The 12258-nt window shown below is 44.1% G+C and overlaps 4 protein-coding genes across 4 annotated transcripts; 3 read left to right on the top strand and 1 right to left on the bottom strand.

Annotated features, from left to right (window-relative positions):
* Positions 1–3828: 3828 nt before the first annotated feature.
* On the top strand, positions 3829–5828 carry ATNIH1004_000067 (uncharacterized protein; the record flags this gene model as incomplete). Its single annotated transcript, XM_033564793.1, has 8 exons — positions 3829–3962; positions 4031–4211; positions 4267–4447; positions 4500–4676; positions 4990–5188; positions 5253–5374; positions 5439–5559; positions 5615–5828. 8 exons carry the CDS (start codon positions 3829–3831, stop codon positions 5826–5828), a joined length of 1329 nt encoding a protein of 442 aa, XP_033430550.1.
* Positions 5829–5881: 53 nt separating this feature from the next.
* ATNIH1004_000066 (uncharacterized protein) lies at positions 5882–6235 on the top strand (the record flags this gene model as incomplete). The annotated part of the gene is made up of 1 exon (XM_033564792.1): positions 5882–6235. The coding sequence occupies one exon, from the start codon at positions 5882–5884 to the stop codon at positions 6233–6235; it is 354 nt and encodes a 117-aa protein (XP_033430549.1).
* A 75-nt stretch (positions 6236–6310) lies between these two features.
* ATNIH1004_000065 (uncharacterized protein) lies at positions 6311–6784 on the top strand (the record flags this gene model as incomplete). Its single annotated transcript, XM_033564791.1, has 3 exons — positions 6311–6380; positions 6443–6582; positions 6632–6784. 3 exons carry the CDS (start codon positions 6311–6313, stop codon positions 6782–6784), a joined length of 363 nt encoding a protein of 120 aa, XP_033430548.1.
* A 63-nt stretch (positions 6785–6847) lies between these two features.
* Positions 6848–8402, bottom strand: ATNIH1004_000064 (CRAL-TRIO domain-containing protein; the record flags this gene model as incomplete). Its single annotated transcript, XM_033564790.1, has 4 exons — positions 6848–7374; positions 7421–7520; positions 7569–7610; positions 7662–8402. 4 exons carry the CDS (start codon positions 8400–8402, stop codon positions 6848–6850), a joined length of 1410 nt encoding a protein of 469 aa, XP_033430547.1.
* Positions 8403–12258: the final 3856 nt, after the last annotated feature.

Raw genomic sequence — 12258 nt, 5'->3', positions numbered from 1 at the left:
TAGAGGAGCAATTAATAGCTAACTTTAGTTGTTGCTGATTCTGTTTCTCGCGTGGGTAAAACACCTCAAGATCGGATTGGATTAACATATATCCACCAACACACGTACTCCTTTATTATCCTACAGTACTTGTTATTGATTATTTTTACTGAGAAGCGTTGAATGTAGCTGGAAATTAACTATATGTAGTAGTTGTACGTATGCTCCTCTTGTCGACAATTAAAGTAGTTGGACACCGAGCGGCGCAAGACACCGAGCGGCGCGCCGCTCACCGCTCTTCCTGGAAATATTCAAACATCTCAGTATTCGAAGCCTTTTTATCTTGTTTTTCATCAGTATTTTATTAATATACCAAAATGAGTGCCATACCAATGGATGAGAGAATGAAAATGGCTGTTGATGCATGGAATAATAACCAATTTTTATCCAAAACTGCCTGTGCCAAGGCATTTGATGTCTCTTCAAGAACTCTTCTTTATCGACTTAAAGGAAGAAGCAACCGCAATAATATTATTGCTAATAGCCGGAAATTGTCCAATCTTGAAGAGGATACATTAAAAAGATGGATTATTAATATAGCTAACCATGGTCTGCCTTAACGGATCTCCCAAATTTAATATCTTACTGGTCTTTTAATATCTGCACGTCAAAAGACTTCGTCGTTATCCCCGGCCTCTATCCCTGATCTAGTTAGTAGTAAATAGGTTACTCGATTTATTTCCCGCTATAATAATATTAAGTTAAGATATAATCGTCGATATAACTACCAGCGGGCGAAGTGTAAAGATCCACAGGTTATTTAAGGCTGGTTTTAATTGGTTCAAAATACTATACAAAAATATGGCACTTTAGAACAAGATATCTACAACATGGACGAAACTGGCTTCCAAATGGGTGTAACATCAACAGCCAAAGTTGTCTGCGGCGCAGAAACACGCAGATCTGATGCTAAATCAATCCAACCAGGTAATAGAGAATGGGTTACATCAATTGTAACTGTTGGAGCAAGTGGTTGGGTTTTACCCCCCCAGATTATCTTTGCTGGAAAACAACATCAATCTCAGTGGTATTCTGTTCTACCTAAAGATTATCGACTAGTCTTAGTGCGTATGGCTGGACTAATAATAATCTGGGACTTGAATGGCTACAAGAAGTTTTTGACAAGCATACAAGATCCCGCACTGTTGGTCAATATCGATTACTTATTTTGGATGGCCACGGGAGCCATGCAACTGCTGAATTTGATCAATACTGCATGGAAAATTTAATTATTCCACTTTATATGCCTCCTCATTCATCTCACCTTCTTCAACCACTCGATGTTAGCTGTTTTGCACCTTTAAAAGCACTTTTATGGTCAAAAGTGCAAGAAATGATGAATAGTGGTATAAAACCATTGATAAGGTAGACTTTTTATCTATCTATTCATCGGTTCACTCAAAAGCAATGTCATCGGCAAATATATTAAGTGGATTTAAGGCTACTGGCCTTATTCCTCTTGATTCTTCGACAGTGATATCAAAGTTAAAAATCAAGTTGAAAACACCAAGTCCACCATCTTCTTCAGGTAGTAACCAGTCATTTTACTTGGGAAAAACACCTTATAATCTCTACCAATTAAATCGACAAAAGAGCAACTTCTTGAGATTCAAAACCAAGGGTTTTTTTCCATCGATTGCTGATACTTTGCTTGAGAAAGCTATGAAAGGTAATGAGATTGCTATGCAGCAAATGTCTTTGTTAAAGGATGAACTTCATCGACGTCAGGCAGGTGATAAGTACCAAGAGCAAAAAAAGGAAGAGCCTAGACAGTTTATTCAAGATGGAGGCAGTCTAACTGCTGATACGGCACATCAAATAATCAGCGAGAAGGAGGCAAAGATTCAGGCCGAGGCCCAGGCACCTAGGCAGCGAAGGCCTCCCACATGCAGTAATTGCAATATTCAGGGCCATAATCGATTAAAATGTCCTACCAGATAGTTCTACTGCGTATTTTTTATAATACATTTCATTTGTATGGAGATAAATGGTATGAATATTATCTAAATAAGATGGAGGTGAGGGAGAGCCGGAGCGGTGAGCGGCGCGCCGCTCGGTGTCTTGCGCCGCTCGGTGTCCAACTACTTTATGGCTATATTGATTATTCAGCACTTTTCTCGGTCAAATGTTGATGGTCGACTTTGGTGTCCGATTCCTGTCCGGTTATGATGTTATTCGATCTGGCTTAGTCATCATTTATGTAAGCTAGTTCTTGTCAAATAATGTGGCCGTGGGTGGACCAGAATCATGTGACTAGATCGGGTTAGAACCTCCGACAGAGCACACAACTAAAATAATGATCAAGGGAATAATCACAAGAGCCCAACCAGCTTAATTCTTTCAAATAAGACCTTTTTACCAATCGTACTCTATTTTCTCTTCGGGACTAGCCGAATATCTGACAGTTGTTAGTAGTAACTAACGGAGTACACAGCGAGTACATAGCTCGCGAGAGCTCCCCGAAAAACTCACGCGAGCCACTCTTTTAACTGCCAAGACCATTAGTAAGCCACAATAACTCGCCGGACCTCTTTAAATACTTTACACAAACACCTGAAATTCAATTTCGTTTATTATTTCTTCTTTCTCTCCTTCTTGTTTACTAATTATTTCAAGCGGTTGGGAATTATTTAAAAACCAGTTATTGTGCTTCCTCCAGAATGGACTCTAGTCAGCCAATTCTTTGCCTCGATAATGATGTTTCTGGAGTGGGTAATATTGACCCAGATCTTGCGGCAAGTAACTACTTACTAAGCAATTGGTAACTGGTTTATAACTGATTCATATAATAGGAACTTTCAGTTCCCATTCCTCTTACCAGGGCCAAGACCTCGCCTCTTACAACACTAAAAATTGAATATATTGACGACCTGCCAGAGTATCCAGAAAGTCATATTCATGGGTATACATATATTGTTGCCTCAAGAGGACGATCACAAGTTGAAATGGAACAGGTAGCTCATGAAGTAAGTACTTTTAAAGTGCTTGATAATTGGTTACTAAGTACTTAGATTCAATATGCAAGAAAGCAGAGTTATGGACAAAAGCGTCCAATCTACTGCCCATTTTTAAAGTGTTATGCTAGAAAATGGACATGGAAATGCTCAGGTATTTATGCATGTGAATATTTAAGTCCATCTCTTCTATCTTGCCATCATACCTCTGTAGATAAGGATATTTGGGATAAAATCCAAAATGCTCGGCGTGAGGTTCAGATTTTAGAGACAGATCTTGCCAAGCGAAATGCATATAGGTATTATGCTATTATTAACTGTTTAGTAACCACCTACTAACTGCTTACAGCTACTACCGATCAAAGGTCACATTCTTCGAGAAGGGCTATGCCTGTATTGAGCAACTTCCTACATGCAAACCAGTCTTTAAAAGATACAGACAGATGGTATTTTCAACTACTTATTAAGCACTTTATAACTGGCTGCTAACTGCTTTAGAATGCGCATGGAGAATATGCCCCCTATATTGGGTGTGTAAATGAAACACATGACTTTCTAACAAAACACCATAGAGGGACAATTCAAGGCCATACAGTTATTGACCTAGAGTTTCTTGAAGATCTTTTCAATAAAGAAATTTTACCAGCAGCTGAAGAATGTGGTGTTTTTGAACCCTTAGCTTCCCGAAGAAAGTATTGCCGTAAGCAGTTAACACCTACTTAACAATTAGTTACTAACTAGTTTAAGATCAAGATCATCCTCAGGGTTCAGGGCGATTAAAGCATACATGTTGTGATGTTATTTTCAATACTTTAATTCCTGTGGATATAAATCAATGTCCGTATATCTTATTTACATCACATGGTGTGCACAAACATCCACCACCACCACCAAGCAAGCCATCCGAAAGGATTCTACAGGGGATAAAAAGAATTATTCAACAGGTTCAAGACCCAAGTTTGACTACAGGTAAGTACTTGCCAAGTGCTTTATAAGCAGTCTCTAAGCAGTTATTTCTTAGCACAATTCCTCCGGAGTCCACAGCTTGAAGCCTTCTGTCAGCAGTATAATGCTTCTACACTAGGAGAGATCCACTCTAGCTTTTGTAATAAGGACCGGATTGCAACAATTATCCAGAAGCAACGCTTGCTTTCATATCCTAATGGACAGGATATTAATGGTCTTATTTTCCTGCAGGAAATTGATCAACATGTAAAGGTAAGTGCTTAGAACTAGTTCCTAAGTAGTTACTAACCACTTAATTTTTATATAGGATTACATTCAAGAAGTGTATCATGATTCCCAAGGCACTATGGTTTTATGTGGCTTTAAAGAGCAGATCCAGCTTCTGGCTCAGCTTACCTCTTTTGAAGTGGATATGTCTTACAAGCGACTTCGCTCTAAGGAAATGAATAAGGTGCTCTTTGCAACATTTTTACCAGACCAGTGCAAGAGTAAGTATTATTTAAGTGCTTACTAACTACTTGCTAACTAGTTGTTAATTAGTTATTACTTTGCTGCGAGTCTTCACTACTGAGGATTCTACTGAGGGATATTATTTACTCTTTAAGCGAGTCTTTGCTCTGGTCCAGAAGATATCCAGGAAGCCAGTTCATTTCGATCCAATCCATGGGACTGGAATCTATGGTATTATTGTTGACATGGACAGCAAGCAATATTCTGGTAAGTGCTTCTTAACTGCTTACTAAACACCTGCTAACTACTTAGGACTTGGCCAATATCTTTCTGAGATTGACCCAAAACATCAAGATGCTACATGGCATTTGCAGCATATAATTATATTCTGCCGGGTCCACTTCCAACGGTCAATCTTAAAGTCTATTGGAACAAGAAGCCAAGGTTCTCCCCTCTGGAGCCGTATGATGAGTCTATTAGACTGTAAATCAGAGGCTGATTATAATGAGTTGCTTAATCTACTAATTAGTATACAACCAGTTACTAACTACTTGCCAAATGTTTGCTAACTAGTTGGCAGGGTATGAAAATGAGAATGTCCAAAATTGGGCAAAACACAAGAAAAATGCAATTATTAAAGCAGGGTTGAATAAAGCTTGCTCTAAAATCCAACCCTGTTATTTTGATTTACTGCGTAACCATACTAATGCTGTGGAGCAATCTCATCAAAAGTTATATACATTGGGCAGGTATCTGACCTTTGTGGAAGCAGTAAAAAAGTAAGTATAAGTGCTTGCTAACTGGTTAATATATACTTGGTTATCTAATATTAATACTATTTAGTTCTGCAAAGCTTGACAAGGATGATATTCTACAGTATAATAACTCCCTCCAATTTAATGTTCATCATTCCTATCGGATGTTAAACATGGAAGCTAATTATCTTCGCCATATAAGTCGGGAAAGTAAGTATTAATATAATTAATTACTATATTATTACTAACCACTTGGTAACTACTTAAATAACAGGGGGCCATAAACGCCAATGGTCTACTACTGAATCTAATACTTCTGAGGATCAAGTGGCTCCACCGGCTCGAAGACCTTCAAGGTCATGCACACAATCCTCATCGCAAAATGGTGATAATGAGTAAGTTTATATAAGCGCTTTACAAGTAGTTAGCAAGTACTTACTAAGTAGTTAGATCAACAATATCTTCACAGGATCTTCGACGTGTGGCTTCTACAAATGTTCTAACTTTAGAAGAGAGATACAAAGAGCTTGAGTTACGAAGGCTTGAAGCAGAAGTTAAGCAAAAAGAGGAACAAATTCGCTTGCAACAGCTTGAAAATGAGAGATTAGAGCTGGATCTCATAGAGCGGCGGATTCGAATCCAGAATGCCCAGTTAAGTGGTTAGCAAGTACTTGGCAAGGATTTTCCCTACTTGTCTCCCCCACGGGGCTTCAAGCCATGGCGCATCCCGACGGCGAACTCGCCACGAGTCGTGCCTATGCACATCGGAATATCCCCATGGCAATCTCGTCGTTCTGCAATCATCCTCTCGAAGAGATCACCACCGTAGCACGCGCGGTCGCCCCGATCAGCCACCTGCTGCAGGTCTACACGATGAGAGACAGCGAGAAACAGGAACGTATCATACGTCGCGCCGAGGCAGCAGCATGCAAAGCGATTCTCCCCACAGCGGACAGCCCCGTGCTCGGGGTGCGGTATAACGAGGTTCGAAAGGATTTCCGCACCCCCGTGATTTTGTCCTTCCTCATGCTGGAATGGGACTCGGAGAAAATCCAGAGTCAAGCCCACTAAGAAGGATTCGCGGCGTTCAATCCGGACGAGCATTCCTGGGCCAGGGAGATCCCGAGGCTTAGATCCATCACGACGATGCAGATCTGGATCAAGGGCATTCTGACCGCTGAGGATGTCCTTCTCGCTCGTCAGTACGGCTGCGACGGTGAGCAACCATGGCGGAAGACAGTTGAATGGCACGCCGGCCACGATTGATGCGCTTTCCAGAATGCATCCGGGCAGTAGGAGGACAGATCAGAGTCCATATCAATGGGGGGATCCGTACGCGCATCGATATCTTCAAGGCATTGCATTGTGGGCGGAAGGCTGTTGGATTGGACGGCCGACACTTTGGGGATTGGCAGTATGTTAAGTTCTAGCTCCATGAAACTATGAGGCGATGGCTAACGAGTCTAGTGCGACGATGAAAAGGGAGTCAGTCGTGTGCTGGACATCCTCTACGGCGAGCTCAAGCGCTGCATACAGTTAACCGGATGTGGCACTTTGGCCGACATCTCGATGGCGTCGATTGGGGTGTTCAAGCCAGATGGTCCGTTGGCGCGTCTCTAGGGAATATGTTAGATCTTATTGACAAACATGGTATATTGGCATCCTGTTATGATAAACTAAATTTCAAACATTGACCACCTTCACTTGCGTCCTCTCTACATGTTCCACTTCTAATGTCTTCGCCAAAGTCTCATCGGTGACCTCTGGTTGAGGATAGAAGTCAATCTTCCCTCCATCATTGATCACCCCTGTGCGGTCCATATGGTTGCGGCCTCGTATATAGGGATCCAGCTTCCAGTAGTTCAGGCGCAATTCCTCTGTCACGTTCGCTCGACGCGTCTTGACCTCTGCGATCTCTTCCTCATTGTCTGTCTTGCACACGCTGATCCACTCGCCTGTCGTGCGAAGCAGGTCATCGCCGATCCGTTGGCGCTCAGCCAACAGCGAGTCTCGGCTGACTGAGTCGGCCATCTCGTCGTTCTCACCTTCCACCGGCTCCACGTATTCATAGGTCCAATCTTCACTACCCCCGAGCTCCTTCACGATCTGGTCGCGTGCGATGAACTTCTCCATGTCCGCCACGGAGTTGGTAAAGTGGATTTTGGACACGATGACTGGGTCCATCCATGCTTTGATAATTCTCCAGATGCCTAGGATGGTTAGATGCATTCTGACACAGGGATTTATCTGTCATACCTGAGAAGACCCATGGGGCGTTATGGATGAGCAACGTTCCTAGGGATTCGGGATAGTTTCGCTCGAAACATTCGATGAGGAACTTGACGGGTGCATATTCCTAGGACAATCAGCTGCAGGATTGAATACCGCTCTGACTATCACTCACCATGTTGGACAGAGAAAACCCAGTCAAATCAAACACGACCGTCTAAAACTGTCACCTCAGGTACGTAACTGTTCTTGAGGATCAGGAACATACCACATTCTCCACCGGCGGAACCAGCAACAACCGGACTGTCTCGATGACATGAAGGATATACCGATTGATCACTTCCTCGCTCTGGTCGGCCGGCTTGTGCAGTCGTGCTTTCATCACGCCCACCGGACGACCCTGCTTATCCACCCCGTGGAAGTAGCATTTGCCCATGCGCATCTGCGCCAGGAACGAGCTGCCCGTTTTCGCCGCCTGCGGATCGGACTTGTTCTGCGACTGCTTCAGCGCATCCAGCTCTGAGTTGGCGATCACCTTCTCGTCAACGTGCTGGTCCTTGACACGCCAGACCAGCGCGTGCAGCATCATGACGAACGCCTTGTTGACGTCCCATTTACGGGCCCGGAGAAACCGTAGCATCAACGCATCGGGATGGTCGTGTCGTGCCGTACTAAGCAGACTGCGACGCAGATCGTCGACGCTGGTATTCTTGAGGGCCTCGCGGACGGACTTGAGTTCCGCCCCCTGGATGCCCACTTCTTGCAAGGTCTGCGCGAACTCTGCTGTGTATGCTGAGGTAGTGCTGACGGATATTTTCGTCTCCGTGTGGGTCAACGACGAGTTTCGTCGGTGAGTGGGTGACGGGCTCTTCTGGTTGGCATCATTGGCGGCATCGGTCAAGCCAGCATCGTGTAATTTGAGGATGATGGCCCAGAGCTGGCGCAATTTGGACTCCTGGTCCGTGGTGAGATTGCCCAGAAATCCGGGGGCGATGGCTTTGGTGGTCATACTGGCGGGGGAAGAGGGTGCAGAGAGGGTATAATGGAATACAGTCCGGGACATCATCCATCGGGAATGCTCGTATTTATTTGCTTCTGAGCCCCTCGTTGATCGTTTTGCATATGAAATCCCCTGTACTTCCCCGCATGGTCGATCGACAAACCTCGGATCTCGATATGTTCATGAAACTTAGTTGAGCCTGTTGGCCCCAACATATCCATTGGACAATTATAGGCCCATTTATCAGCCAAGTGCAGTCATTGTAGCAGTGGAGCCTGGGATAGAATGAGGGAATGGGGAAATGGGGGAATGGGAATTGGAGAATGTGGATGGAATGAACCAAAGTTTGGGTTTGGCCTAAACCCCTGACACGCGACTTTAGCTTTATCTTCGCTGGGAATATCCTCCTTATCCCGAAGATAGAGGTCCTATGATTGGTGGCTTCCATCGGCTCTTCAATCCCTCAGTTAGAGTCTGTCCTCCATCTCTGCTGTCAGATTGTCTAGCCCCTCTGATTTAATAGCCCGACTTTACCCCACGTCCAGGGGACCCACGGGCAATCCCATAACAGGGTATCACTAGATGGGCAAAGTAAGACCTACGATAATGAATTAAATGTTCAAGACCTGATACTTCATCCCTCTTGGTAGCAATACGACATGCATGCTATACACCGACCCTTACAGGGCGCATCTGCATTTATAGCACGTGCATCTGGTCAACGTCACCGAGGCTTGTCCGCCTATACATGGATGCTTCATGCTCGAGCAGTGGCCTAGCAGTATTTGACCACCGTTGGGATTCCCCAGCCTCGGCCTGCCAACTGCCGACGGCCAGGGCTGGAGATCAGCACGATCGTCTGTCGTCCGTGGGATTGTTGTAGGGGTTTTGAGGCGGGCGATGGCCCATTGCGACGCCTTCGCAACGCCTTCCTTTTTTGGTCCGAGTTCACGCTAGCCGCATCAGGAGATGGTGATGTCATCTTCACTCGTCGAATCCACCGCTTTGCCATCACATCCATAACCGTCCCCGGTCGGCCCATTTTTAGGGAGTATGAACCATATATAGAGGCTAACCCGCTGTGGACGGGTATCCATAGATGAGCGGTAATTAGAGCCGAGGACAAATGCGGGATCGATATCCATTCCCATCCTAGATATCATCTCTAGTTTCACAGTTGTTTCGGGAGACCAGTAGCGGCTTCTCTGTTCCATTATTCTCCTACTCTTGTGACGTCGTCAGATATCAGTTGAAGATCTTTGTGGAGTTTCCTGCCAATGTGATACATTTTATAGTTGCAATGGCTCTGTTACAAACCGGCGCATCTTAAAGATTACAGAATATTTTCCTAGAGAACCAATAGACTCTATACTTAACTAGCCACAGATTTGGGCTGAAACTGCGCGCCTTTATGTATGTTTACGTATGTCTCAACAAGAGAAGTGTCTAATTCAAAGTAACTGTACGTAAGGCGGTCAGTCCCACAGCGAAGTACGTGCACCTCACGAATCTCCGTGGCAGGGGAGGATCTGTTTACTTTCTCAACCTGAGTTGGACTCATCCCTACATTCTTCATCCAATTCAGAGGGCTTATAGCTCTGTCTGTAGCAATGGATGTGGCCAGTAGTACATTAAAATAGTTAGTATGCCACAGACAACAGCTATTCACTCAATTTATTACTCGTACATGTGTTCCAAATGTTGTGGAACTCAGGGGAAGTGATGCGCAGGGAGCTATTCTATCAGCTACAGGCCAATCTTTAGCCTAAATAGGAAGTAGATGTCATTCGGTAGAAACACCAGGAATCACAGTATCTCAAACAACTGAGTCTCCCGCATTCCCATCTGGTTGCTCTACTATCTAAATGATTCAGGGGTTGAATCGATCGTCAGATACTCCGCACCGCCAAGTCGGGCGGATTATAGTGTTTCCGTAACATATTTGACACTTATCAACAAGGACTCAAGGCCTATGGCATATTTTATCGGCCCATTCATTACAAAGCCCTTGAAAGGCTCTTCAATGCAGAAGACGCCTCCGAGCAACTCTCGCAAATTTGGCAATTCTTCCTCCAAGACGACGAACAATCTTTGTCATACAGGACCTGGGCAAAAGACATCTTGTTTCAGTTTGTTATTGGATCAACCGTCATCTGCGCCTAGAGGCTTCACACCCTCTAGGTCGCCGGCTGAGTCATTCCGCCTCTCACCCCTGGCGCCACTCAAGGCGGCATGTGCTTTTAGTTCCTCATTCTGTTTTATGCTCAGTACTCGATAGTGGTTAAATTAGTGTACGGAGTAATGGTACCATTTTTCTGTTTGTCCTCTGTGCATTGATACATGTGTAACGTATAATATACTTCCCAGATGAAATGCTCGTTCAGAACAGTTGACCGTAAGAGCTGTTTAAAGAGCCAACCAGACCAGAAAGCCAATATCATGTGTAGGGACACTACCTGTAACTAATTATTGCATTTCACAATATCGGATCAATCTAGACTAGCAATAACTGGCTAGTAAACACAGTAATTAATCAACAGCTGCCTAAAACAACCCAATCATGTCTATTTGCTCATTCATAAACATCTACAGTTGGATCTGTGTTTGACCAACATGCATATATCCTCACCCCTGCCCATATGGGAGACAGTCGCTCCCACTGTACTGTGATCATCCAACCGGACACATTCCCGACACCGCCAGCAATTAAGCCAGCTAGCCGTAAACCCAAATAGTCTGAGACAAAACCATGGCATGCGTTCCCCTCATGGAAATGGTCTACTTTCGTTGAGCTGCATGCTGGGACTGCTCTGGCCCTTTTGACAAGATAGTCAACTCTAGTAAATTGATAGCGCTTGGTTTCTACCACTACGTCAATGGGCCAAAAAGGCAAAACGTTTTGTTGGTCGCGGACCATACACCGAGCTCCTAGACTTGTTAACCTGCGGGTTGGGCTGTGTTCTTTAGATTTTTCAACCTAACCCATCAGGTTTGGGTCGGGTTAAGACTATATGAAAACACCCACGGGTTAAAATATATATATATATATATATATATGAACCACCCACGGGGTCCGTTGCTGTAGATCTTTCCTAATGAGAAAATGATTTACATTCTTGATAGAACAAAGTCTCTTAATACAGTAATCTATTTATATTATAGATAAGTAATATATTTACTGTATTTTATCCCTTGGCAACCCATGGGCTAACCCGTCAACCCGTGGGCCACGCAGAGAAGTAACCTGGTCCATACCGAGTTATTGCATCGGACAACCCAGCTCATTTCTTGGCGGGTGGGGCCGGGTTGGGCCGGATTTCCCGGGCCGGGCCTAAGTCTACAAGCTACCACCATGTCTTGATATACTTTCCCTTGCTACTTCACTCAACATGCTTTATTCTAGGGAGATTTTGGAAGTTTAGCCTGAGGGTTAATTTCCAGGTTGACTGTAACAATTTCAGGCAACTGGTATTTAGTTATTGTGGAAGGCCAGCAAGAATTTGAACTTGGGGAGATCATGCAAGTAGCTGCAGATCGTAGACAATAGTATGCAATATACACAGGTGACAAGTGCTACCAGGCAACCATGGAGAAGTAGTGATTCCTGTTTCGCCTGGATGCACAATGTCTTGATGAAGGACCAATGTTATTCCTCGCATTTCTTGCATGCCTACCCTATTCATGTAACCTCTCCAGTTATTGCTATACATCATTTCTACCCATATCATGGTACTGTACATGTCCGAATCATACTGATTTTATACATCCATGTCACGCAAGCTACATGCAGACCAAAATAGGACTTAGGTTCTGGTAACATGATCTCGTTTGTTTCAGGCAGCCTAACGGAATTCAAATCAGACTT

This window comes from Aspergillus tanneri (assembly GCF_003426965.1).
Source record: "Aspergillus tanneri strain NIH1004 chromosome Unknown AapTan_2_pilon_pilon_pilon, whole genome shotgun sequence".
Lineage (NCBI taxonomy): Eukaryota > Fungi > Ascomycota > Eurotiomycetes > Eurotiales > Aspergillaceae > Aspergillus > Aspergillus tanneri.
Note: the sequence above shows the minus strand (reverse complement) of the source record. Positions and strands in the feature narration are given on the sequence as shown.